Source organism: Hyaena hyaena, unplaced genomic scaffold (assembly GCF_003009895.1).
Source record: "Hyaena hyaena isolate Hyena2069 unplaced genomic scaffold, ASM300989v1 scaffold_17, whole genome shotgun sequence".
Taxonomy (NCBI): Eukaryota; Metazoa; Chordata; class Mammalia; order Carnivora; family Hyaenidae; genus Hyaena; species Hyaena hyaena.
The window spans coordinates 6,890,727-6,917,217 of NW_024080648.1; the positions used below are offsets into that span (position 1 = coordinate 6,890,727).

At 36.0% G+C, this 26,491-nt stretch overlaps 1 protein-coding gene across 4 annotated transcripts in view; it reads left to right on the forward strand.

The window, feature by feature from the left end:
- WRN (WRN RecQ like helicase) overlaps nucleotides 1–26,491 on the forward strand; it is a 141,170-nt gene that overhangs the window by 16,465 nt on the left and 98,214 nt on the right. For 3 of the 4 annotated variants that reach the window (XM_039220865.1, XM_039220879.1, XM_039220886.1), the window contains exons 3-8: nucleotides 15,542–15,678; nucleotides 16,537–16,649; nucleotides 20,689–20,834; nucleotides 22,018–22,166; nucleotides 23,031–23,180; nucleotides 24,846–24,915. In XM_039220865.1, coding sequence (XP_039076796.1) covers nucleotides 15,583–15,678; nucleotides 16,537–16,649; nucleotides 20,689–20,834; nucleotides 22,018–22,166; nucleotides 23,031–23,180; nucleotides 24,846–24,915 — 724 coding nt within the window. In that variant the 5' untranslated portion in view covers nucleotides 15,542–15,582. Of the gene's footprint in view, nucleotides 1–9,753; nucleotides 9,858–15,541; nucleotides 15,679–16,536; nucleotides 16,650–20,688; nucleotides 20,835–22,017; nucleotides 22,167–23,030; nucleotides 23,181–24,845; nucleotides 24,916–26,491 lie in introns of those variants that run through there. The other variant, XM_039220874.1, reaches the window with a different exon arrangement.

Sequence of the window (26,491 nt, forward strand, 5' to 3'; positions counted from 1 at the left end):
TTTTAATGTTTTATTTATTTCTAGGAGAGAGAGAGAGACAGCGTGAGCAGGGAGGGTCAGAGAGAGAGGGAGTCACAGACTGAAACAGGCTCCAGGCTCCGAGCTGGCAGTCAGCACAGAGCCCGACGCAGGGCTCGAACCCGCGAACCGCGAGATCATGACCTAAGCGAAAGTCGGATGCTTAACCGACTAAGCCACCCAGGCGCCCCCAGAAGTTGTCATCTTAATACATGTAGTTCTATTTTATTTTTTTACTAATTGCTTATTATGCTGTGTTATGGATGTGTCATTGTTTATTTCCTTTTTAAAATTTATTTATTTTTTTTAAAATTTAGATTCAAGTTAGTTCACATATAGTGTAGTATTGGTTTCAGGAGTAGAATTTACTGATTCATCACTTATATATATAACACCCAGTGCTCATCCCAACTAAGTGCCCTCCTTAATGCCCATCACCCACTTAGCCCATCTCCCTACCTACCTCCCCTCCAGCAACCATCAGTTTGTTCTCTATAAATGTTTCTTATGGTTTGCCTCCCTCTCTGTTTTTATCTTATTTTATTTTTCCTTTCCTTCCCCTATGTTCATCTGTTGTGGTTCTTAAATTCCACATGTGGGTGAAGTCATTTATTTGTCTTTCTCTGATTGACTTATTTCATTTAGTATAATACATTCTGGTTCCATCCACATTGTTGCAAATGGCAAGATTTCATTCTTTTTGATCAATGAGTAATATTCCATTATGTATACACATATATATATACACACCACATCTTCTTTATCCATTTATCAGTCGATGAGCATTTCGGCCCTTTCCATAATTTCCCCATTGTTGATGGCACTGCTGTAAACATTGAGGGGCATGTGCCCCTTCAAATTAGCATTTTTGTATCCTTTGGATAAATTCCTAGTAGTGCAATAGCTGGGGCATAGGTAGTTCTATTTTTAATTTTTGGAGGAACCTCCACACTGTTTCCACAGTGGCAGCACCAATTTGCATTCCCACCAATAGTGCTTCCTCCACGTCCTTGGCAACATCTATTTGTTTCCTGAGTTGTTAATTTTAGCCATCTGATGGGTATGAGGTGGTATCTTATTATGGTTTTCATTTGTATTTGCCTGATGATGAGTGATGTTGAGCATCTTTTCATGTGTCTGTTGTCCATCTGGATGTCTTCTTTGGAAAAGTGTCTGTTCATGTCCTCTGCCCATTTCTTCACTGGATTTTTTGGTTTTTGGGTGTTGAGTTTGAGTTCTTTTTTGGCTATGTCATTGTTTATTTGCTGATTTGCCCTACTAATTGCTTCTAGTATTTTTGTTATTACAGACTGATATAATGTGTACATATTTGTGCATATATGCATGTATTTCCATAGGATAGATATCATTACAGGCTTAAAGGGTATGCAATTTAAAATGTTGATAATTTCTACAAAATGTCTTTGAAAATGATAAGGCCAGTTTCTTTTCTTTTGCAGATATATTGTATATGATTAATCTTTTAAATTTTTTCTGACAGTGGTGTATCAGTATTATAGACAGGTTTGTTGGCCTCTTTCACTGAGTACTTTGTTCTTTCTTGAAGATGACAAATGTCTCCTTTATCATATGTCAAATTTCTGTATTTACATGGATCTGTTTCAGGACATGGTATATTTTATTCTGTTGACTTATATCTCTTTTTATACCAGTTCCACATAATTTGAATTACTCTTGTTTTGTACCATTTCATATTCAGAGTGAACTTTCCCTTATTGGTCTTATTTATCAAAAAAAAAAATTTACTACTTTACAACATTTTCTCTTCCTAGAGAACTTTAATATAAACTTGTGTGAGTTGATGAAAACTCCTGCTGATGTTTTTCTTGGTATTGCTTCTCGAGTGTACTGACTTAATTAATACAGTTACAATTTTGAGACTAACCATCCAGGAACTAACACATCCAGTGTGTCCTATTGATGAAAACTCCTGCTGATGTTTTTCTTGGTATTGCTTCTCGAGTGTACTGATTTAATTAATACAGTTACAATTTTGAGACTAACCATCCAGGAACTAACACATCCAGTGTGTCCTATAGCCCTTTTTGGACATCCTAGTAAACTTTCCTAGTTGTCTTTAAAATGAGTCTCTGTGTTTTATGTTAGGTTTATTTCTTGGTAGGTTGTCATTTCTGCTTTTATAGAGTTCAGATATAAATTATATTTTCAAATTGATTCTTGCTCATATATAGAGAACTACTTTAATTTGGATAGGCTTATCATGAATCTGGTCATTAAGAGTATTTGTTTCTCAGCAACATGCAGAAGAATGAAACTAGATCATTTTCTCACACCATGCACAAAAATAAACTCAAAATGGATAAAGGACCTGAACGTGAGACAGGAAACTATCAACACCCTAGAGGAGAAAGCAGGAAACAACCTCTTTGACCTCCACCGCAGCAACTTCTTACTTGACACATCCCCAAAAGCAAGGGAATCAAGAGCAAAAATAAACTGTTGGGACCTCATCAAGATTAAAAGCTTCTGCACAGCCAAGGAAACAACCCAGAAAACTAATAGGCAACCAACGGAATGGGAAAAGATAGTTGCAAATGACATATCAGATAAAGGGTTAATATCCAGAATCTATAAGGAACTCACCAAACTACACGCCCGAAAAACAAACAACCCAGTGAAGAAATGGGCAGAAGACATGAACAGACACTTCTCCAAAGAGGACATCCAGATGGCCAACAGACACATGAAACGATGCTCAGCATCCCTCCTCATCAGGGAAATACAAATCAAAACCACACTGAGATACCACCTCACGCCAGTCAGAGTGGCTAAAATGAGCAAATCAGAGAACTCTAGATGCTGGCGAGGATGTGGAGAAACGGGCACCCTCCTACACTGTTGGTGGGAATGTAAACTGGTACAGCCCCTCTGGAAAACAGTGTGGAGGTTCCTCAGGAAACTAACAATAGAACTCCCTTATGACCCAGCAATAGCACTGCTAGGAATTTACCCAAGGGATACAGAAATGCTGAGGCATAGGAGCACATGTACCCCAATGTTCATAGCAGCACTCTCCACAATAGCTAAAACATGGAAAGAGCCTAAGTGTCCATCAACAGATGAATGGATCAAGAAGATGTGGTTTATCTATACCATGGAATACTACATGGCAATGAGAAACAATGAAATCTGGCCATGTGTAGCAACATGGATGGACCTTGAGGGTGTTATGCTGAGCGAAATAAGTCAGGCAGAGAAGGACAAATATCATATGTTTGCACGTATAGGAGGATTAGGAGGAACTTGACGGAGGAACAAGGGGGAGAAGAAGGGCGGAAATGGTGGGGGAAAGGGAGAGAGGCAAACCATGAGAGACTCTTGAATGCTGACAAAAACTGAGGACTGATGGATGTGGGGGGGAGGGGGGGAGGGGCATGGAGGAGGGCACTTTGGGGATGAGCACTGAGTGTTAAGTGGAAACTAATTTGACAATAAACTATTTGTAAAAAAAAAAAAAAAAGAGAATTAAAAAAATACAGAATTTAAAAAATATATATATATTAATAATCATAGAAGTTGTCTGGGTAGGAAATTACTGGAATATTCACAAATCCAGAACCTAACCTATTAAGATTAAGAACTCACACTTTATTCAATACTGGGTGTCTTAAATTTTAATATACTAATATTTGAATAAAAGAAAATTCATGAAAAAAAAAAAAAGAGTATTTGTTTCTCTTAATCAAATAGGTAAATTACCTGTCCTCAAGATACTAGGGAAAAACTATTTTAGGAGACCTTAGGTTTTTGATCAAAGTTAATAAGCTTATCTCTTGTAAAAGCTGGTTAGTAGAAGCAGTCAACCTCTTTTAAAGGTGACTTTTTTTTTTTTTTTATAAAACACTTAGTGTATGGGAGGATTAAGAAAGGATGGTTTTTGAATAATTTCTTCATGGGAGAATAAGTAATTAGAGTAATTTTGCATTCTCCCAAAAGTAAGTGCAACCAGTGACCTTCTCTCCTGAGCCTATTTTATACCTTGGTTTCTTTCTGACTTCCATTTTATTGTCTTTATGTTTTTATGATCTCTTTTTCCACCTTTAGTCTGATATGCTAGGGGAGGGCAGAGATTCACTCACTTTTTAGGCTCTTTGAAACCCAGAAGATAGAGGGATTAGGGATATTCATAGTTGGTGGTAGCATTGATAGAACCCATTGGAAAAAATACCAAAGCTTTGTTGCTTCTCCTAGAAATTTTGACATGTGGCATGAGACCGCCTACTGGCACCTGATCTGCTGTTGCTGTTGTTTCATAAAATGAAGGCACTGAAGTACAATAGAAAGACAACTGGGCTAGAAGATAACTTTTGCCTTCTAGGAGGTATATAATCACAAAATTGTGCATTTTTCCTTTTATTTGTTTAAAAAAATTTTTAAGGTTATTTATTTATTTTGAGAGAGACACAGACAGTGTGAGTGGGGGAGGGGCAGAGAAAGAGGGAAAGAGAGAATCCCAGGCAGGCTCTGTGCTGGCTGTGCAGAGCCACACGTGGGGCTCGAACTCACAAAACCACAAGACTAAGAGTTGGATACTTAACTGACTGAGCCACCCAGGGGCCCCTCTTTTATTTATTTTATATAAACTCCCCCATCTTAAGAGGTTCTTATGAAAGATTTGCATTGGATAAACTTATGGTTGCTTTCAGAATTGTGTGTTAATTTCCCAACTTTTTTACATTTTTGTTTTTCACTCTTCTTCTCATACTTACTGGTCTTGTTGTAAAATTTATGAATTTTTCTTTCTTTTTAAAAAATTTTTAAATATTTATTTTTGAGAGAGAGAGAGAGAGAGAATGACTGGTGGGGGGGCCAGAGAGAGAAGGAGAGAGAGGGTCTGACGTGGGCTCCTCGCTGAGAGTGGAGAGCCCCATGTGAGGCCCAAACCCACAAACTGTGAGATCATGATCTGAGCCAAAGTTGGATACTTAATGGACTGAGCCACCCAGGTGCCCCTATGCATTTTTCTTTCTATATGGCACTGCTGAATTTCAATCCAGAGGACTGCAGAGCTTTGTTTACATCTTGAAGTTAAATATTGCTCGCTGTAAGTTGCTGTAAGTTTCTGTTAAATTGCTATTTACTGTTATTTTGATTCTTATTCTTATTTTAAAAGGTTTCAAAACTCTATGAAGTTATGAAACTATTGTTATTGTACACTTTGGCTACAAAGTTTATTTATGGTTCATTATTATTTAAGATAAGGAGTTAAAGAAAAGGATTAACCATACAATTTTATTTTAAGTTATATTTGTGAGTTACCTAGAATTTGTTAGTTACCTACCTAAGGCAGGGCTGACTAGCTAGATTGGCTTTGTCCATTGACTGTGACTCCATTCTCATCTTTGCATTCTTTTGTGTGTTGGATTTCTATTTAAGATGGCTTTCTCCTCAAGGAGACTTCCATTGTAGTGGCAAAATGGCTGTAGACGGCCTAGGCTTCACATTCTTAAATAGAGGGTGTCTCTTCAAATCACTTTCTTACCAGTGTAAGACAGTATTATTTTCAGGAACCCTCTTCTTGTGTCTCATTGGCCTAAATTAAGTTGTATATTTTATTCTGAAGCCAAATTTGGGGGAATGCCTTGAGTTTAACCTGAGTTTCTGAATCATTGTCACAAAGGGAATGGAATTACCTTCAGATCACTTGGGTTTCTCATGGGAGCTGGGAGTAAGGGCCGCTTTCCAAAGCATATTGGCTTTGTGAGTAAATAACTAGTCTTTACTAAATTAAAGATATGGTACTGTGAAAAGGGTGCAGGATGGAATGGATGGTGGGTAGACAGCCATCAATGTACACTTGAGAATGAGTCCTATAAAATTTCATCTCAGGCCATATGAAATAACAGTAATAAATGTAAAAGGGAAAACAGGCAGCCTAAGCAGGTTTTAAACTGACTTACTTGAAAACTTTCTCTGCAGTTTCTCCCATTTTTATAATGGTTGATTTCAGCTGACTGGCTGTAGCTACTTACAGAACAGAGGAAATTCATTAAAAATAATGAATTATTCAGTTGGATAGTGAGATTCAGTTATAAAGCACTTCACTGAGCTATGGATTCAGTTCAGGTCAAGTCGTGTTCCTGGTTTATGGGCAGTGAGACTTCTCACAATGACACAGCATAGAATGAGGCTTTATCCTTTCCCCTGTTGCTAGCGTTTTAATGGCACTTTATTATATTTATTTGATTGGTTTCATTTATACTTTATTTCGATTGCCTTTATTAATACAAATTTTTATTTATACTTTATTAATATGAATTGTATTATAATATTTGACAGTTATGAAAATTTGGTGAATATCTATAGTAAAGAAATAGGTCTTTCACAAAAACATTCTATTTTTAAAATTTCAGTAACTTACTATAGCCAAACCAGATGCTAATAGGTGGTTTTATTTAGCTTTTCTAGTTTGCTTGCCTGGATTATTTGGGAGGAAATTAAGATTAGCAGAAGTCTAGCAATAGATTAATGAAAGTCTTGAAAGCCTCTTTAATTAGGGATTTAATGAGGGCTTTGTCATGAATTCTTTAGTTTCTCTTGTTTTCCTCTGCCCCCTCCTATTCCTAGCAGTACATTGAAAAGTAGAAGGAATTCTCAAAAACAGTAAAGAAGAATACCTTATAAATTATATCTTCTAAAATGAAGTATAGATTGGGTATATGTGTATACAAATGCATGTGTATATATATCTATAAACTCGCTGCTAGTATATTGGTAAGTATAGTCATACTCAAAGAGTAAGGTTACAGTTGTTTAGAAAACATGTAACATAATAAAAAGAGATCAAACCCAGAATTTTTAAATGTTTTTTTTTAATTTATTTTTGAGAGAGAGAGAGAGAGCACACAGGTGCCTGGCTTGAAAGTGTGAGCCGGTGAGGGGCAGACAGAGCGAATCCCAAGCAGGCTCCATCCTGTCAGTACAGAGCCTTGAGGCGGGGCTTGATCTCACAAACCGTGAGATCATGATCTAAGCCGAAATCAAGAGTCAGATGCTTAACTGACTGAACCATCCAAGCTCCCCTTCGTAATAGTATTTTTAATACGAGAGCAGTCTGCTAACTTTTGCAAAATCAGTTAGTCTTTGTTACTAATTTTCCTTTGTGATAGAAATTCCTTTATTATACAGCGATGGTCATAGAGTTTTCTTCCTCAGAAATATTTTGAAACTTAATGGCTATTTGTAAAATTTGCATAAATGCCCAAAGTGAGAAATTGAAATTACAGCTTATATATCATGACTACTTAAAAAAATTTTTTTTTAATATTTATTTTTGAGTGAGAGAGAGAGACAGAGTCCGAGCTGGGGAGGGGCAGAGAGAGAGGGAGACACAGAATCTGAAGCAGGCTCCAGGCTCTAACTTGCCAGCACAGAGCCCAATATAAGGCTTGAACTCCTGAACCATGAGATCACGACCTGAGCTGAAGCTAGACGCTTAACTAACCGAGCCACCCAGGTGCCTCATACCATGACTATTCTTTTATGACATTTGGTTAGCAAATTTCAGAGTCATTATAAACATTCTTGATTTTTGACTAAATAATCTAAATTTATAAAAACATTTTATCAGATTAGCCTTTACATATTTTGAACAAATAGAAGTGAACCATTTTAGATAGTAGGTAAAATTTTGTTCAGATTAAACAGTATAATTGCCTATCAGTTTAACACTGAACTACTTACTAAAAATTTTTTCCTGGATGTGAAATGGTTATCTGGAGGTATCATGTAATGTAACAGTGTTATTTTATTTTTTTTTTAACACTTTTCAAGAAAGCTGGGATACCTTTTTTATTCAGTTTAGCCCTCAAGCAGTTAGGCAAGTCAGTTACCATGGTAACAGTAGTATTAATTTCCTTAGCTTAGTTAAAGGTTTTAGGAACAAAGGCATCTCTGAGCTGCTCCACTGAAACCCAGATTTCTAAGAAACAGAGTTAGTTTGTTCATTCTCTAGAAGATCATAGCATTCTAAGTGGAAAAGTGTTGTAGTCTTTTTTTGTTTTTAAAGTTTATTATTTATTTTGAGAGCAGGAGGTAGAGAGAAGGGAGAGAGAATCCCAGGCAGGCTCTGCACCATCAGCTCAGAGCCCCATGTAGGTCTTGAACTCACAAACTGTGAGATCATGACCTGAGCCATAGTCAAGAGTTGGACACTTAACCGACTGAGCCACCCAAGTGCCCAAAATGTTGTACTCTTGAGATGAATTTCTACTCTGACAGAGTGAAGTAGAGTGTGATTTAAAAGCTAGGTGATTAAAAAGCTATCCCTTCTAGTTAATATGGGATGCAGTTGGTCTTAATTTTCCAATATTTGGTCTAACTTAAATCTTAAATCTTATAGTTGTATTTCTATTGCCATGAGCTAAAAGGCATTTGAACTGCCCTCAGTAGACAGCTTGTCCTATTATCTAATTGATATCAAATAAAATCGTTTAAGGTGAATTTTTTTTAAAACATTCATAATTTGGGGAGATAATCTCAATGGTTTATTGGCTAATATTACTAACCCTCTGTAGTAAGCCCACTCATTCCACTATCATGAATTTCATTTTGCAAGTAATATATCAAAAAGGTTTTACTAAGAAGTTATAGTCTTAAGTATTTTATCAGTGTATTATGGTGATTAAAAAATAGCTGTAGTTGTTCATGCCAGTAGCATTGGACATTTTCCAATCTTCCACCATTTTGTTTGTGTTCTGTCAGGAGTCGGCTAACTTGTGGTGGGGCACATGTGATTTGCTGCTTGCTTTGGTACTGACTATGGGCTAAGTGGTTTTCACATTTTTAAGAAGCTGAAAAAAAATCAAAAGAAGAAGGTTTTGGTGAAATTTGTATAAATCTAGATTTCATTGTCTTTAAAGTTTTATTAGAACATAACTGTGATTATATAAGTATTACTTATGACTTATGGCATTTGTGCCACAATGTCTGACTAGAATATTTACTGTGTGACTCTTTAGAGAAAAAGTTGGCTAACTCTTATTCTATAGTATAAAAAAATGTAGGCTTGGTTGTTCATTTAAAAAACAAACACACACCTTTCCCTCTTTTATTGGCATATTGTGCTGACAACTCAGAGCCTGGAGCCTGCTTCGGATTCTGTGTTTCACTCTCTTTGCCCCTCCCCCGGTCACATTGTCTCTTTCTCAAAAATGAATAAATGTTAAAAAAATTTTTTAAAAATAGATTCAACAGGAAGTTGCATTAATGAAGGAACCGAAAATAGTTGAAAAGGAAAATTGCAGGGTAAGAAGGGAATTAAAACATAATTCCCTAAATAAAATACTCAGTAGAATTACTGTGGTAGAACAAATGTAGCTGAAAACAAAATAGGTATTTGTTGAGTGAACTGAACAACTGGTCCTAGGACACCTACTCGATCTTCTTGTCTTAGAGGACTTCGTAAGCTCAGTGTGCTGGTGGGCTAGGTCTTGAGATTACAACCTAGGAGACCTCTGACTAGAAGAATTGCCTCCTGGGGCACCTGGGTGGCTTAGTCGGTTAAGCGTCAGACTTTCGCTTAGGTCATGATCTCGCGGTCCATGGGTTTGAGCCCCGCGTCGGGCTCTGTGCTGATGCCAGCTCAGAGCCTGGAGCCTGTTTCAGTCTGTGACTCCCTCTTTCTCTGACCCTCCCCTGCTCACGCTGTCTCTCTCTCTCTCTCTCCTAGAAATAAAGAAAACATTTAAAAAAAAAAAAGAAGAAGAATTGCCTCCTAATATTTCATTGCAAGACCTAACAGTCTTTGTCCTGTTCACAACTTCCTGAGGGATCCTAAGAGCAGATGAGTGCTGATGGTAAATAGAGCTTTACAAGCAAAGAAAAATAATAACAGCCCAACTAAGGATTCCAGCATCCGTGGAAAGAAGGCCAAAGAACGTCTAGAATAGGAGATTCCTATCGAAACAGATATTTGAACTAAGTTGTAACTTTTACAAAGAAAGAAATAATGAGCACATTTAGGGAGACTCAACTAGAGCACAAAGAAAGTTTCTGGAGCTAACAGTCTTAGCATTATAAAAATCCAGTAGACAAACTGAAAGAGGACTAGCACCATTGAGAGTGAAATTAGCATCTTGGAAGTCAAGTGGAAGAAGCATCTTCAAATTAAAAAGTTGGTAGGAGGGGAAAAAAATAGAGTCTAGGAGAAGAAATCCAGGCAAGAAATTCACCAGCATGTGAATAAATGCTGTAGAAGGAAAAAAGGAATAAATAATGGCAATCAGTAACTAGGGATAGGGGTATATTGGTTTAGTGCAGGTGCCACAGTTAAGTACTACAAACTATGATTTAATTTATAGTAAATTTATGTGATTTAATTTATAATAAACAGAAATTTGTCCTCGTAGTTTTGGAGACGAAACCGAAATCCAGTTGTTGGTGGAGCTGTTTCCTTCTGAGGGCTGTGGAGGAAGGATCTGTTTCAGATCTAGTCATCTCTAGATGACTTTCTCCCTGTGTTTCTCCCTGTGTTTCTTCACACGCATTCCTATCTTTGTGTCCACATTTCCCCTTTTCATAAGGACACCACTTAGTTTGGATTAGAGACCACTGTAATAACCTTGTTAAAATTTGATTTACTGCTGTAAACACTGTTTCCAAATAAAGAGCCACATGCTGAAGCACTTACTGGAAGTCATAACTCCATCATATCTTTTTTGGGGGCAGGGATACAAGTCAACTTATAATGAGGGGAAATATTTCTGATTTTAAGAAAAAGATGTGCAAAGGAGTCCTGATCCCAGGGAGAATAAAGTTTACACTTAGGCACCTTAAAATACAAACATCCGTGAACATCTTTCAAGCTCCTAGGTGGGAAATGGAGATTACCCATAAGAGAAAAGGCATCAGGGAAACAATGATTTCTTATTTACGACATTAAAAGGTAGAAGACAATAAGAGAATATTTATAGACTACTGAGAGACTGTTGTAGTCAACCAACACATCATTCTCCTATTTGAAAAAATATATTGTCACATATGCAGGGGATGAGAGTTTATTATAACCTACATATTCTACCTGAAGAAAATAATTTGAAGAGTTCTCTTTATTATGCTAAGTGAAATAAGTCAGTAAGAGAAAGACAGATATATTATTTTATTCATAGGTGGAATTTAAGACAAAACAGATGAACATAGGGGAAAGGGAGGAAAAATAAGATACAAACAGAAGGAGACAAAATCATAAGACTCTTAACTACAGAGAACAAACAGGGTTGATGGGGGTGGAAAGTTGGGGGTGGTAGGGAAGGTGAGCGATGAGCATTGCAGAGGCCACTTATTGGGAAGAGCACTGGGTGTTGTATGTAAGTGATGAATCATGGGAATCTACTCCTGAAACCAAGACTACACTGTATGTTAGCTAACTTGACAATGAATAAATTAAAAAAAAAAAAAAAAAAGAGTTCTCTGAACAATTGAGTCAGAACAGAGATTCAGGAAGCGTAAGATGAAGGGAAGAGGAGGCTATAGTAAACAATATATATTTAAATATATATTTAGATTTATAAATACATTTATATTAAAATGGCTGATAAAATTTATAACACAAATGTTAAGAAAGTAGTAAGGATTCTTGAAATAGAAGAGCAATGGTAAGTAAACTAATAAGCTGTAACTAAAACCGTATCATATCAAAAAACAGTATATGGAAGAGTGGGGAAGTAAAAACACTGACTTGTCTTTCAAGGGAGACCTTGAAAATGTAGAGTCTTGGTAGGGAAGGGATATTATGTTATTTTGCTGAGATAGTATGGTAATAGTAGGATGGAAAAAAAGTGAAATTTTGTCACTGGTTATGGGAAAAAAGTATGAATGGTAATTTCGGCCTATCAGAAAAAATGAAAAAAGAGTAAGAAGAAACTGAAGTAAGTAAAATAAATACTAATCAAAGTAAGATGAAAGAGAAAACTCATATTCTTACACTAACTGTGAATGAGATGAATTAACCTATTGAAAGACAGACATGTTCAATTGGGCTATTCAAAACAAAAAAATAGGAAAATAAAAAAAAATTCCCAAGTGTATATTACTTAAGGGCAGCCTTTCAAAAAGTGATAAAGATTGAAAAGTAGGAGATAATGGTAGATAGATAAGCAGGTTGATTATAGGAAAATCCAAGGCAAACCAAATCAAGGTATATTACAGATCTTCTTGACATAGGACTTTCCTGATAGACCAAGAGTATTTTTTTTTTTTAATGTTTTGAGAAACAGAACGAGAGCAAGTGGGGGAGGGGCAGGGAGAGGGAGACCGAATCCCATGCCGGTTCTGCACTGTCAGCACAGAGCCTGATGTGGGAGATCATGACCCGAGCCAAAGCCAAGAGTCAGACACTTTATCAACTGAGCCATCCAGGCACCCAGACCAAAAGTATTTCTTACATCTAACCTCCCAAACATCATAACTTAGCCTAGCTTACCATAAATGTGCTCAGAACACTTACATTAGCCTACAGTTGGGCAAAAATCATCTAACAGAAAGGCTGTTTTATAATAAAGTGTTGAATGTCTCATGTAATTTACGGAGTATTGTGCTGAAAGTGAAAACCAGAATGGTTGCATGGTTACAGAATGGTCGGTGTGTTGGTTGTTTATCCTTATGATGGTGTGCCTAACTGGGCACTGGGGCTCACCGCTGCTGCTCAGCATCCCCACAGAGGATCATACCACATATCACTAGTGTGAGACAGATCCAGGTTCAGATCTGAAGTGTGATTTCTATTGAATATGTATTGCTTTTGCATTGCTGTGAAGTTGAAAAATCCTGTCAAACCATTGTTAATCAGGGACCCCCTGTATTTATTTCAAAGAGGAATTTAAGGTCCTTTAATAATACAAGATAAAGTGTTACGAAAAGAAAAGACTTCATTTTACAGAAAGATGGGTCAAAGTGGTTCATACTCAACAACATAACAACTAAATATATAAATTAAAACTTCTGTTAATGACTTGGATCCCTCAGGAGAATAGCCTTAATTTGATCAACGATTAAAATCCTCATATATCTTGGGACCCCATGGTGGCTCAGTCTGTTAAGTTTCTGACTCTTCATTTCAGCTCAGGTCCTGATCTCACAGTTCCTGAGATTAAGTCCTGCATGGGACTCTGTGGTGACAGCGTGGAACTGCTTGGGATTCTCTCTCTCCCACTTTCTCCTCTGCCCCTCCCCTGCTCTCTCTCTCTTAAAATAAATCAATAAACTTAAAAAAAACATCCTCATGTATCTTGAAGAATTTCCCTGTTGCAAATTACTCTAAAGCCTTAATTTTCTGTATACTTCTTATCTGTCCTGAGAGCTAAGTAAATTTGACAAAGATGTTAGGTTTGTAAACAAATTTACTTTCAAATTCTTTGCCTGGAGACAGAATTTTGTGTAAAAGAGAGTATTTTACATCTGAAAACTAAGCATTTAAAATTAAAACAATTTTAGTGTTATAGGTGGCTGTAGGGAAGAGTTCCTGGAGTTTATTTCTGTTTGGGTAGTATGAATGAATTACTTACAAAATTCCAAGATATTGTAGTTGTTTTTATAGAGTTGTCTATTATTTGCAGGAACCTCAAATTTCTGGCAGTGTTGCAAATTATCTACTCTGTGTGTAGCAAAAACTTGTTTTTCAGCTTTATAAAGATAATATTTTAAGATTAAGAACAGAACATATATAAAAGTAGACTTTGAGATCAACTTTTAACTCTCCTGTTTGAGTTTGAGACACATATTAATAACTACTGATAGTTGTAAAATGTTATATAGTGACTAAAACATATATTTCATGTGTTTTATCTGATTACATATAATACAAGTTGTAACACCCATACTTGAGTTGTCCATTCTGATTCAGTGATTCATAGATCTTACCCAATGTCAAAACTTCGCTAATGATTCAAAAAATATAGGCAAGCACGAAGTGCAGATGGCATATTCTTTTTTTGGAGGAACCCGAAACTGTCAGACACAGATTCCAAAAATGTCCTTTACTTTTGCAATTGGACATGTTATGGTTTTGGATTAAAAGAACAGTTTTGAGCAATGTGTGCAGCCCCCCCACCCCTTTTTTTTTTGCACAAAAGAAATTGTTTTGGTTTTGGAACTCCTCTGTTTTATATTCTCTTAATTACACAGCTTACTTGACTACTCCCCATTTTACAGCCATAAATTAATAAATCCATAATGTCAGGCGTATTTATGATTTATGATTAGCAGTCAGGATAGGTGAGCTATATCTTGCGAACAGCACTTTCTAGATAGGTACTCTTTTGTATTAATCTGCTAGTAAATGCCATTGTTAGGTTTATAAGGCTGTCATCTAGTTTTATGTCATTAGTATTTTATTCATTCGGACCCATTGTTGAGGTCTTTCATTTCACCCTTTTCCATTAGGGAGAGTGTATTACTAGCCTTGGTTAACCCTTTACTTCCTAATGCAATAGAATGGTGGAGTTGGTTCTATATAGAAAATTTTGCTAGAGTAATCTCTAAACATTTTCCTTTATAAATTATCAGTATTCTCAGTTTTGGGGGTTCATGCTTGAGAAAATGAGCAATTAAGATGGATACCTGCTGATACTGTTTAATTTCTTCAGGGTTTATATTGCCAAGTATCAATGAAGATAACAGGCTATCCCTAAATCATAGATAGTTGCTTTGATTATTTCATATTAACATCATGTTTCATCATAAGAATCTTCAGGTATATATTCAAAACTGCTGCCCCTTTATTAGAAATTTGAGATAATAGAAACTAAGGTTGGACTTGGAAAAATTTTATTAAGAACTTAAAGCTACTTTAATTTAGTATGTTAAGTCACATGAGGGTATGGTACCATTTGCCATTAACAAAAAGAATATATCATGTTTCTATTCATTGTATTTTCCATAACTATTCTTGAAGTGTGGTTTACATTGGGAAGAGTCCTCAAAGCTAGTAACAGATTTTTAAAAATATCCCCTGTGAAACACTTATTCTTAGGGAAATTTGTTCACTTACTAGGCCAAGAGCTTAATTAAAAAAAAACCCTTACTCTAGAAAAGCTGTTCTCTGTCTAAAAATTCATTTTTCAAGTACACTTGTGAATAAGTCCAACGGTTTGCTAAGTTTACTTAGATCTTAGGAGAGCGATAAGAAAATTAAAGATGTCAAAAATTTATAAGAATCTATACATCTAATGATTGTCTTTGGTAGTGAGATAAAGATTATTCTTTGAAAGGATCAGAGTCATAGAATAATAGGATTTTGAAGTGTCTAGAACCTTTGAACTCAGTTAAACTGGCTCACTTATTTTTAAAAGAAGAAATACTAAATGTATAGTTATTAGATCTAGCATATTATACCTGTTTCCTTTTGTTTTTCAATTCCATCTCTTAAAACCTATACGTGGACCAAATGCTGTAACTTTAAATATACATGTTTGTTTCTTCAGTCATATCCACAAGCCTCTCTCTCTGAGTTTTCTTTCAAAGATTGCACTGTATTTATTCACAGAGTAATTGTTTTTTGGAGTTTGCTACTTGAGCCTATTAAAGATGAATGAAAAAAAATTGGAAACAACTCCACAGCGGCGGAAACTTCCTCAGTGGATGTCTATGCAGAATGAGAGATGTCCTGTAGGAGAAAGAAAGGTATGCAGTTCACCAGTTCTTCTTTTGTTTTTTTAGTTTATTTTTGAGAAGGAGGGAGGGAGGGAGACAGACAGAGAGAGAGAACATGCATGAGCAAGTGGGGGGGGGGGCAGAGAGAGAGAGAGAGAGAGAGAGAGAGAGAGAATCTCAAGCAGACTCCTGGAGAACTCTTGAATGGTGAGATCATGACCTGAGTGGAAATCAGGAGTCAGGCGCTTAACCTACGTCTTATTTCAGATAGGAAATTTAGTGTAAATTTCACTATAAAATGAGTCAGTCTTCACTTGTAAACTTCGCATCATTATTTTAATTAGAATTGCTGTTGTGTGATTTAACCATAACTAGTTATTGAATGGTGGAATGGGGTTAAATTTTAACTAGTTTTACAAAATGGGAATTCTTGCGCTGTACTTTCATCTTTTTATCACATTTGTATGGTTGACCTTCCTAGTATGTTCTAATTTAGATAATTTAGACAGTATTTACTGTGGTGAATTTTTGTGGGTAGCAAGTTTAAGTTTTCATAGATTCAGGATCCACCAGCTGGTCTTCAGCATTTTAAGTCAACATTATTACATCTAGAATACAAATTTAATTACAGAAAAACTTTAATAAAATAAGTGCTCTTATAAAAATATATAAGATCACAAACTTACGAATAAGCTCTTTAGAAAAATAATTTTATTATGGATGGGATGGTTCCACTTTTGTTACATTGTCCTTATGACTTCATTAAATCTCAGAACATTAGTGATAAAACGTAGAACTATAATTTAAATGTTTCACTGAACTTCATGATTTCCATGAGCATTTCTTATTTAATGTGAACTTTATTTGTGGAATTTTGTTTAACTCAAGGCATCTATTCAGAGGAGTGTTTTTGAAGACAACCTCCCCTTCTTAGAGTTCACTGGATCCATTGTTTACAGTTATGAAGCTAGTGATTGTTCTTTTCTATCAGAAGATATTAGGTAAGAGATTTGAATTTCTTAGGTTCATTTGAAGATAACTGTTATGACAGTATTTGTAAGTATACTGAATTTTACAGTTAAGATATATTCTATAGATAATTATTTCTACATGTGGGATATCACTTGACAAGTTCTAATTTTATATTAAAAAACTCTTAAAACACTGGGTTAAAGGTATTATGTGTACCTGTTTGTTCATTCATAAGCCTTTCTATTACTTTTGCTAAATTTTTGTTACTTTTGGTAATTCAGATGTATAGAACTATTTTTTCAAAGTTTGTTTTATTTATTTTTAGAGAGAGAGCACGTGTGTGTGAGTGGGGTTGAGGGAGAGAGAGGGAGAGAGAGCAAGCTCTATGCTATCAGCACAGAGCCCAACATGGGGCTCGATCCCATGACTGGGAGGTCATGACCTGAGGTGAAACCAAGAGTTGGATGCTCAACTGACTGAGCCACCCAGGTGCTCCCAGATATGTAGAACTGTTGAAGCTGTTGTTAATTTCATCAATGTAAGACAAAAAAAACAAGAATTATTCAACCTCCAAATGCCCCATTATATTTCATTAAAAATACCAACCTAGTAATATTGAATAATGGTTGTGATCAACTCTCTTGCATTTAGTTAGCAACAATTATAGCAAATGATTCTTAAAAAGAACATTAGAACTGACTGTATTTTTTTTAAGTTTATTTATTTATTTTGAGAGAGAGAGAGAAGGAGAGAGACTTCCAAGCAGGGTTTGAACTCACAAATCATGAGATCATGACCTGAGCTGAAATCGAGTCGGATACCTAACGAGTGAGACACCCAGGTGCCCCCAGACTGTTAGTATTTTAAAACGTTAGCTTCTTAAGTTAGGACTCTGCAATAATATAATCTAAGACACTTGAAGCATTTTATAAGGGGAAGTAGTACAGACTCCATTCAAATTTTCTTCGAAGTTGTTATACCTGTCTTTTTTTTTTTTTTTTAAACTATTATACATTGCAGCGGTTAAAAGAAGCAGAGTTAAGTTTAGCTATTATCTCCTGATGGTAGATGAAGTCTAGATAGAGTATTCAGGTGTCCTCACTCCTACTACATACAGTTAATTGGCCACTTTTGGGTCTTATTATATAGAACAAAATTTGTCTCACAGAGAAAGTGAAATCTGTCATTTACAATTGTATATTAACTCCACCGTCTTAACCTTTGTCAGTGCTATAGCATGTCATATCTGAAGGCAATAAGCATAAGTGATTTGAGGAATGTAGTTCTGATAAATTCTGTGTGTATTAGGAAAGACAGGCAGGTTTGTTTTTTAGCCACTACCGGCCAACTTAAAGATTTTTGCTATCACAGGTTTTCGACAATTACATTATGATGTGCCAGGGTGCCTGGGTGGCTCAGATGGTTGAGTGTCTGGCTTCAGCTCAGGTCCTGATCTCACAGTTCATGGGGTTGAGCCCCATGTCAGGCTCTGTCTTGACAGCTCAAAGCCTGAAGCCTGCTTCAGATTCTGTGTCTCCCTCTCTTGCTGCCCCTCCCCTGCTCATACCCTGTCTCTCTGTCCCCCTCAAAAATAAATAAACATTAAAAAAATTAGATTATGATCTGTAGTGTGGTTTGTCTTTATCCTGTTTGGGGTTTCATTGAGCTTTTTGGATCTGTGGCCTTATAGTTTCATCTAATTTAAAAAATTTATTTAGAATTTTTTTTTCATCCTGTTACTCTTTTCTCCTTCTGGTAGCCTCTATACACGTTGGTCATGTAGCTCTCTTCCCTTTCAGTCTTTTATAGTTTCCTTAATTCTTTTTTTCTCTGTGCTTCAGTTTGAATACTTCCTTTTTTTAAAAGTTGACTTTTTTCCCTTTGATAGTGTCTGTCATCCCATCCTGTGAATTCTTTATTTTATTGTATTTTTCATCTCTAGAAGTTCCTTTTGTTTCTTTTTAAAAATATCTTCCATTTTGGCTCTCATCATATTCATGTTTTCTTTGAACATTTGTTAAATATTTGAACATCTTCAGCATATTTGTAATGATTGTTTTAGTGTGCTTATCTGTTAATTACATTATTTTAGTTATTTTTTTATGAAATAATTTTTATCCTGGTTAGGGGTCACATTTTCCCATTTTATCCTAATGGCTGACAGTTTTGATTGGACATTGTGATTTTACCTTGTTGAATGTTGGACTTGCTTGCTTTCCTTCAAAGAAAGAAGCTTTGCTTTGTCAGGCAGTTATGTTACCTGAAGACTACCTTTTACCTTTTGAGCCTTATTTATTTATTTATTTATTTATATTTTATTTTTTAAAGTTTCTTTTTGGGAGAACACAAGTGGGGGAGGGGCAGAGAGACGGGGACAGAGGATGTGAAGGGGGCTCTCTGCTCTGACAGGCTGATAGTGGTGAGCCTGATGTGGGGCTCGAATCACTGACTCTAAGATCATGACCTGAGCCGAAGTCGGATGTTCAGCTGACTGAGCCACCTGGCTGGGTGCCCCAAGCCTTTATTTTTAAGCTTTCTTAGGGCAGGTCTTTAGAAGTCTTTACTCTGGGAATAATTTAGCCCTATAATAAGGTGTGTCCTTCTGGTGTCTTTGCTGGCTGCCCCAGGTGATCAACAGGAATCTCTACTGTGACTTTTCAGACCTTTAATGCCTCTTCCCTGTATGTAAGCACTAGGAATTGTTCATCTGAGGATTCCCTAGTTGTTCTTTGTTCAGTTTCTTTCTTGTGTAGCTCCCTTTTCTCCAGAAACCACCCACAGCTTCTAGGTCCTCTGTGTCTTTGGCTCTGAACTCTGTCTCCCTAACTCAGTGCTCTGCTCTGGACTCTCCTCCCTGTTCTGTTGTCTGGAAAGTGTCCCACATAGAAAGAGTCCTATATTGCCTGTTGCTCAGTGTCTGTTGTTTACCTATTTTGTCCAATTTTCTGTTTGTTCACAGAAGAAGGGTATGTCTGATCCCTGTTACTGCATCTTGGCCCAAAGCAAAGGTTGAGATTTTTTTTGTTCTGTACATTTTTAATTTTAAAAAAATTATAAAATGGGCAATTATAAGCAATAATGGAAAATAATACAACAAACCCTATCCATGTTCCTCCCACATAGCTTTAGCAAATCTTAATATCCGATTTTTTTCAAATCTCAGTTAAGAAATATTACGATAAAATACAGCTGAAGCCCCAGGTATGTCCTTTCTGATTCTCCTCTCCATACCCCTCTGAGATAACGTCTTTCATGAGTTCAGTGTTTAGCATTCCCTCACATGTTACATGTATTCTGTTATTATCTATACTTTTTCTTTGAGAGAGAGAGAGAGAGAGAGAGAGAGCGCACGTGAGCGTGTGTGTGCAAGCAGGGGTGGGGCAGAGGGAGAGAGAGAATCTTAAGCAGGCTACACATCCAGTGCAGACCCTGTTGCAGGTGCTCGATGTCCTGACTGTGATGTCATGACATGAGCTGAAGTCAGACGCTTGACCAACTGAGCCACCCAGGTGTTGCTGTAATGAATGTTCTTAAACATCTGTATGGTTGTGCACATATGAGAGTTTGATATATTTATGAGAAAAACTTGGAGGTAACAGTGTTTATATATCTTCAGCTAAATATTGTTAAAGCTCTTTCCAAGAGGATTTTACTAATTTAACATTAACCAGTATATAAATAGTCCCACTGGTAGATACCTTTCTTTCATTTGATATTGTGAGGCTTTAATTATTGCCAGTCACATATTTATGAAATTGTGTTGATTAATTTGCATCTGATTTTGAGTGGGATTTTGTGTCTTCACGTTATTTACTTGGATTTATTGGCCATTTGGATTTTCTTTTGGGAGTTGGCTGTTCATACATTTCTTTTTATTTTACTGTATTATCTTTTTCTTAGGGGCTTTTCAAGGAATTTTTAATATTTTCTGGCTATTCATTTATCAGTTTTTTGTATCATAGATATCTTCTAATGTATGTGGTTTGTCTTTTAAGTTTTTTGAATGTAGAAGTTACGCAGAAGTTAAAATTTTAATGTATTTAATTTACACTATTTTTCCCCCTTTAGCATGAGTCTGTCTATTGGAGATGTGGTAGGATTTGACATGGAATGGCCACCAGTATACACTCCAGGGAAGCAGAGTAGAGTTGCACTGATTCAGTTATGTGTGTCAGAGAGCAAATGTTATTTGTTTCATATTTCTTCTATGTCAGGTTGGTATCTATTTCTTTCATTTCTATATGGTTGATAGTTGTATTATGTCAGCTTTATCCCTACAAAATTAAGCTTTTGAATTAGCTGCTGCTTCTTTCATCACCTTATATTCATTCATTCATTTCTTTATTTCTTTATATTTATTTTTGTTTATTTTTTTTAATTAAAAAAATTTTTTTAGAGACAGAGTGAGAGCAGGGGAGAGGCAGAGGGAGAGGAAGACACAGAATCTGAAGCAGGCTCCAGGATATGAGCTGTCAACATGGAGCCTGATGTGGGACTCAAACTCATGAACTGTGAGATCATGACCTGAGCCAAAGGTGGATGCCTAACCAACTGAGCCAGCCAGGCGCCCCGATTTTATTTTCTTAAGTAGGCTCCACTCCTAGTATAGAGCGCCAATGTGGAGCTTAATGTGGGGCTTGAACTCCTGACCTTGAGATAGTGACCTGAACTGAAATCAAGAATCAGAAGCTTAACCAACTGAACCACCCAGGCACCCCTTTTAATTAATTATGTTTTAATTATTTGATTATTTAATTATTTTATTTAATTTACTTTTATTTTTATTATTTTTATTTTTTAACTTTAAATGTAATGAAGTATTCATTTTCTACCTGTCTCATTCACATCGCTATTTTTTTTTTTTTAAAGTTTATTTATTTATTTTAAGAGAGAGAGAGCACAAGCAGGGTAGGGGCAGAGAGAGAGGGAGAGAGAGAATCCCAAACAGGCTCTGCCACTATCAGCATAGAGCCCTATGCAGGGCTTGGTTGTATGAAATGTGAGATCGTGATCTGAACTGAGATCAAGAGTCAGATGCTTAACCGACTGAATCACCCACATGCCCCTCTATTCCTGTTTTGTGTAATGTTTACAACATTCCCGTCAGGCATTGATATTATTCCTATTTTAGACAATAAGAGAATGAAATTTAGAGGGGCTACGTGATCTGAAAGAGACTGTTAGTGTTGTTAGAGGAAGCATTCAAACCAGTTGCTTTTCTTGTTATTTATGTGTCACGACTTTGCTTTAGGTAAGAAAGGAAACACTCAAGATGAATGTGCTTCTGAATTTAAACTTAACATAAATATAAATTTAAATATAAACATAGAGTGTGTAAGAAGTAGGAAATAAATAATACTTGAAAGGCCCTATGGAAATAATAATAAAATGTTACAGTTTTTCCTCAGGGATTAAAAATGTTGCTTGAAAATGAAGCAATTAAAAAAGCAGGTGTAGGAATCCAAGGAGATCAGTGGAAACTTTTAAAGGACTTTGACATCAAATTGAAGAGTTTCGTGGAGCTGACAGATGTTGCAAATGAAAAGGTAGGTGTAAGGCGTGCACTTGTGATAAGCCTGGGTGTTAAGTGTTGATTTACCGTATTATATACCTAAAGCTAATATTACCCTGTACATTAACTAACTGGAATTTAAATAAGAAACTTTCAAAAAAGAGTAGATATAATGCATATATGATATTCATAAAGAAGATAAGTTTGTGTTTCACAGAATGTCCCATCTACCTGAATGTTAGATATTTTGAAAAAAAAATTTAAACTGTATGTTACGGTAACAGTAAAGAAGTCCCAAATGAGGATTCCATCTGGAGTTCTAACCCACTGCCTTAGCAAAGTTGCTTTAAGCTAGCTCTACCACCCGCCCCTTTATTTAGTACACTTTCGCTTTGTTTCCTGTATTTGCACATGTAAGTATTGTAAGTTTTTCTTTTTGATCCATTTATGCCAGTAATTTTTTTTTTTTTTTTTTTTTAATGAAAGCAAATGCAGCTTTTGTGGAATGATGCTTATTGGAAGTTTGGCCATCAGTTCCATCGCCCTTATCTCACATATTTTATTAATGCAGTCATTAGGTTGAATTCTCTTGTTCGGCCAAGTATTCATTGGACTGGGTAGAAAGCCTACCAACCTATCCAACTTTTTTCCATGAACAGTAGTTTTACAGTCCAAGAATTTTAATACCTACATTGGGGAAATTCCAGAGTTAAATTCTTATAATATGGTGGACTGCAAATGAGGTTTTTAATGACGAGAAGTTTATCAAGGACTATCTCTGCCTTATATTTTAGTATAACACTGCCAACTTTATGTGTGGCTTGGTCAGTTGGTGTTATCTAGGAGTACCTGAAAATAGAAATAATTTTTTACAGTGTTCATCTTTCATTACTTGTAGCTGAAATGTAAAGAGACCTGGAGCCTCAATGGTTTGGTTAAACACCTCTTCGGCAAACAGCTTCTGAAAGACAGATCTATCTGCTGTAGCAATTGGAGTAATTTTCCTCTTACTGAGGATCAGAGACTGTATGCAGCCACTGATGCGTATGTATGTACCAAAGTTCTTTAGACTGTGATGTATTTTTTAGACTTTATAATAAGTCACTGTAGAAAAATTTGGTTGTAACTGTTGCACAAACCGAACTAAAATATTTTAAATCAGATTGGCATTAAAAATGCTTAAGAAGACATTTAATGAAACTGTTAATTTTCAATATTAATTAGCAAGTACCGATCAATAGACTGTTCAGTGCTGGTAGTTTTAATTGTCATGAAGCCAAAATAATGTCCAATTTATATGTAAAAAATGTAATCTCTCTGAAAACATGAAAGGGTAATAAGCCCAGGCTGAGCAAACAACAAATGGTATTGATGATGTATTTGATTTATAAGCAGCTTCAGAATAAAAATAATTATAGTTTCTATATTGAAACTGGCCTTATTTCTTATATTTATATTTAAAATGTGCTAAAAATTTAGGAAAATTGCCTCCAAATTTAGCTTTCGACTGCTCTTAGTCAGATGTATTTTCATATTTACACATTTGAACATCATGAAATTTGGTCTTATCTTTATGTATAGCATTATTTGTTTTTTGTTTTTGTTTTTTTCAAGAAATACATTTTATGTCACAGTAGATTTCTTTTTCCCTAATTTATACTTTTTGTAGATGAATATCTTGTTGTTTTCCTTTTTGCATCTATTTTTAGGCATGGAGACACCATTTTTTATAAACAGAAAAATTCAATTTTGTCAAGAGATAGGGTGGTAATTTTCCTTTATGTTCTGTTAATAAAGTTTTTTGTTGTTTTTTTTGAGAGAGAGAGATAGAGAGGGCGTGCAAGTGTGAAGGGGCAGAGAGAGAGGAGACATAGGATCTTAAGCCAGCTCTGTGCTGACAGCAGTGAGCCCAGCCTTGAACTCACAAATCGTGAAATCATGATCTGGGCCGAAGTTAGACGCTCAACCACTGAGCTACCCAGGCGCCCCCCTTCTGTTCTATTTAAAAAAAAAAAAATTGTAAAACTTGTTATGCAAGTTCTGTAGCATTTTTATTCATGATAATTCAGTGTGACTTGGTTCTTCCTCTTAACAGTGCCTTGAAGGAGGCTTGATCATATGTGGGCATTCACAGCTGATTTGGTGAAATATGGGGAAGTGGATATGTGTCATCAAAATAGATTTACTTACTTGATCATATTTTGTTGGAGTCTACTTATAAGTTATCTGATTTGGATAACTCCTTATAATATTGAACATTAAAAAATAAAAACTTTTGGGGCGCCTGGGTGGCTTAGTCGGTTAAGCGTCCGACTTTCGCTTAGGTCATGATCTCGCGGTTCGTGGGTTCGAGCCCCACGTCGGGCTCTGTGCTGACTGCCAGCTCAGAGCCTGGAGCCTGTTTCAGTCTGTGACTCCGTCTCTCTCTGACCCTCCCCTGCTCACACTGTCTCTCTCTCTCTCCTAGAAATAAATAAAAAAAAAAAATAAAAAAAAAATAAAAACTTTTAAGGCACAAACCGCTTGCTTTCTCCAGTCTCGTAATTAGTACAGTGATTTAATGAAGACATAGATCTTTGTGTAACATAATAAGTTGAATGCAGCTTTTTGGGTGCTTTGGGAGTCACTGTTTTGGATTTCTCTAAAGATGGGACATATGGTTTCATTTTGGATATTTTTAGCATAGTCTTTTAACTTTTCTGTTTTTTTATAGGCTGGTCTCATCATTTATCGAAAATTAGAGAATTTAAGTGATACTGTGCAAATGTTTGCTATAAAAAAAGGTATGTGATGATCTAAAAACAAAAGACAAAATTTGAATGTGCTCTTTTTCAAGGTTTATCTCCAAAAAGTCAGTATTCACATGTGTGCAAACTGCTTAGTATTGTTATAGCTTCTTGAGTGTCTGAGCCAGGTTGATATTAGGGCGTGAGATCTGTCTGCCCAGAGATTAGAGTTTCAGGCATTTACTTCTTTGTCACATTGCATTTCGTTAGGCTTCTTCAGCTGGGGCTTTGTGGCTTTGATAATATCAGTGATACAGACAGTTATCTCCCAGTCTGGAGATGATACATCCTTGCTATAAATATTTAAAGTGTACCAGTTACTTCGTAGTGTCCTGGTTTAAATTTCTAAATTTTTTCTGGGATACGATGACTGCTGTTTTTCTCCACAAAGAGTAGCCACTTTGTTCAACTTCAGTGCTTTTCTCAGATGTCTTGATAGGTCAGGGATAGCAGACTTACATGGAGAGTGGAACAAGGTGGGCGTCTATGTCACAGAAGCCAAAGGGGACCCCATGCCATGTGACTTGAGATTTACATGGTTCCCCGTGTTTGAAATTTAGATGATAGTTAAATATCTATTGCATAGAATAGCTATGAACACTAAGAGGGACAAAATATCCAAAGCACCTGTATTGATTTATAGAGAGTTGTTATTCCTATTCTTGTAGCTTCTTTGGAGATTTAAAATAGCTGTTTAAGATGTTAATTAAATAGTGACTTTGTTAAATAAGCTTAAAGAGATGGCGTGACCTTCTCATTTAAAATGATATTGTACTCTTTATATTTGCCATTGAGAATGGATCCATATCCTCTGTGGTAGACCCTCCTTTACCTAAGAAGGTAGAAGCCTCCTTATGCTTTTTCTTTTCCTGGAAAGCCACTTCGATGAGTGCTTGCTGACTCCTTATAGCCAAAGGTACTGTGGCTAGAAATTATCTTGATTAACTGAACACATGTTTTCAGTCTGATCTGGAGACCAATATAGAACTTATTTAAATCTTAACAGAATTAAACCCCGCAGACCGGGGATTCATGGTTTTTTGATTTTGTGGTTTGCAGAATTACTTCTAGGTTATGCTTGCAATTTTGTCTCCGATTAAAAGGTTTACAAGAAATGTGTAAGATGTTAAGTAACATATATTTACAAGTTGCCACTAGAAGTCCAGGTATCTGTGTACCTGTCATTGCAATGCTTCATTCTTTGACCCTCACTTTTATGCTTTATTGCATTATATGTGTGTCTGTCTTGTGACATCTGAATTGAAGTATTTTGACTAGGATCCTGGTGAATAGTCACGAAGATTATTACCCTTTCTTTTTTCTCCCTCCCTGGCTTCCTATTATGAACACAAGAGTTATCATCCTCACTGTCCTTTAAGTTCCTGGTGTATTTATAGATGCTATTTTCAAATAATGACTTTTGGTTATAGGATGGTGTTTTTTCTTCTTTTTAAAGAATTAAAGTGGATTATAACATCAGAAAATAAAAGGATATTTGTACATTGTTTCTCACTGTTAAAATATTAGCTTATCCCTGGGTGGTAGCTAATGAACACTAACCGATTTGGCAGGT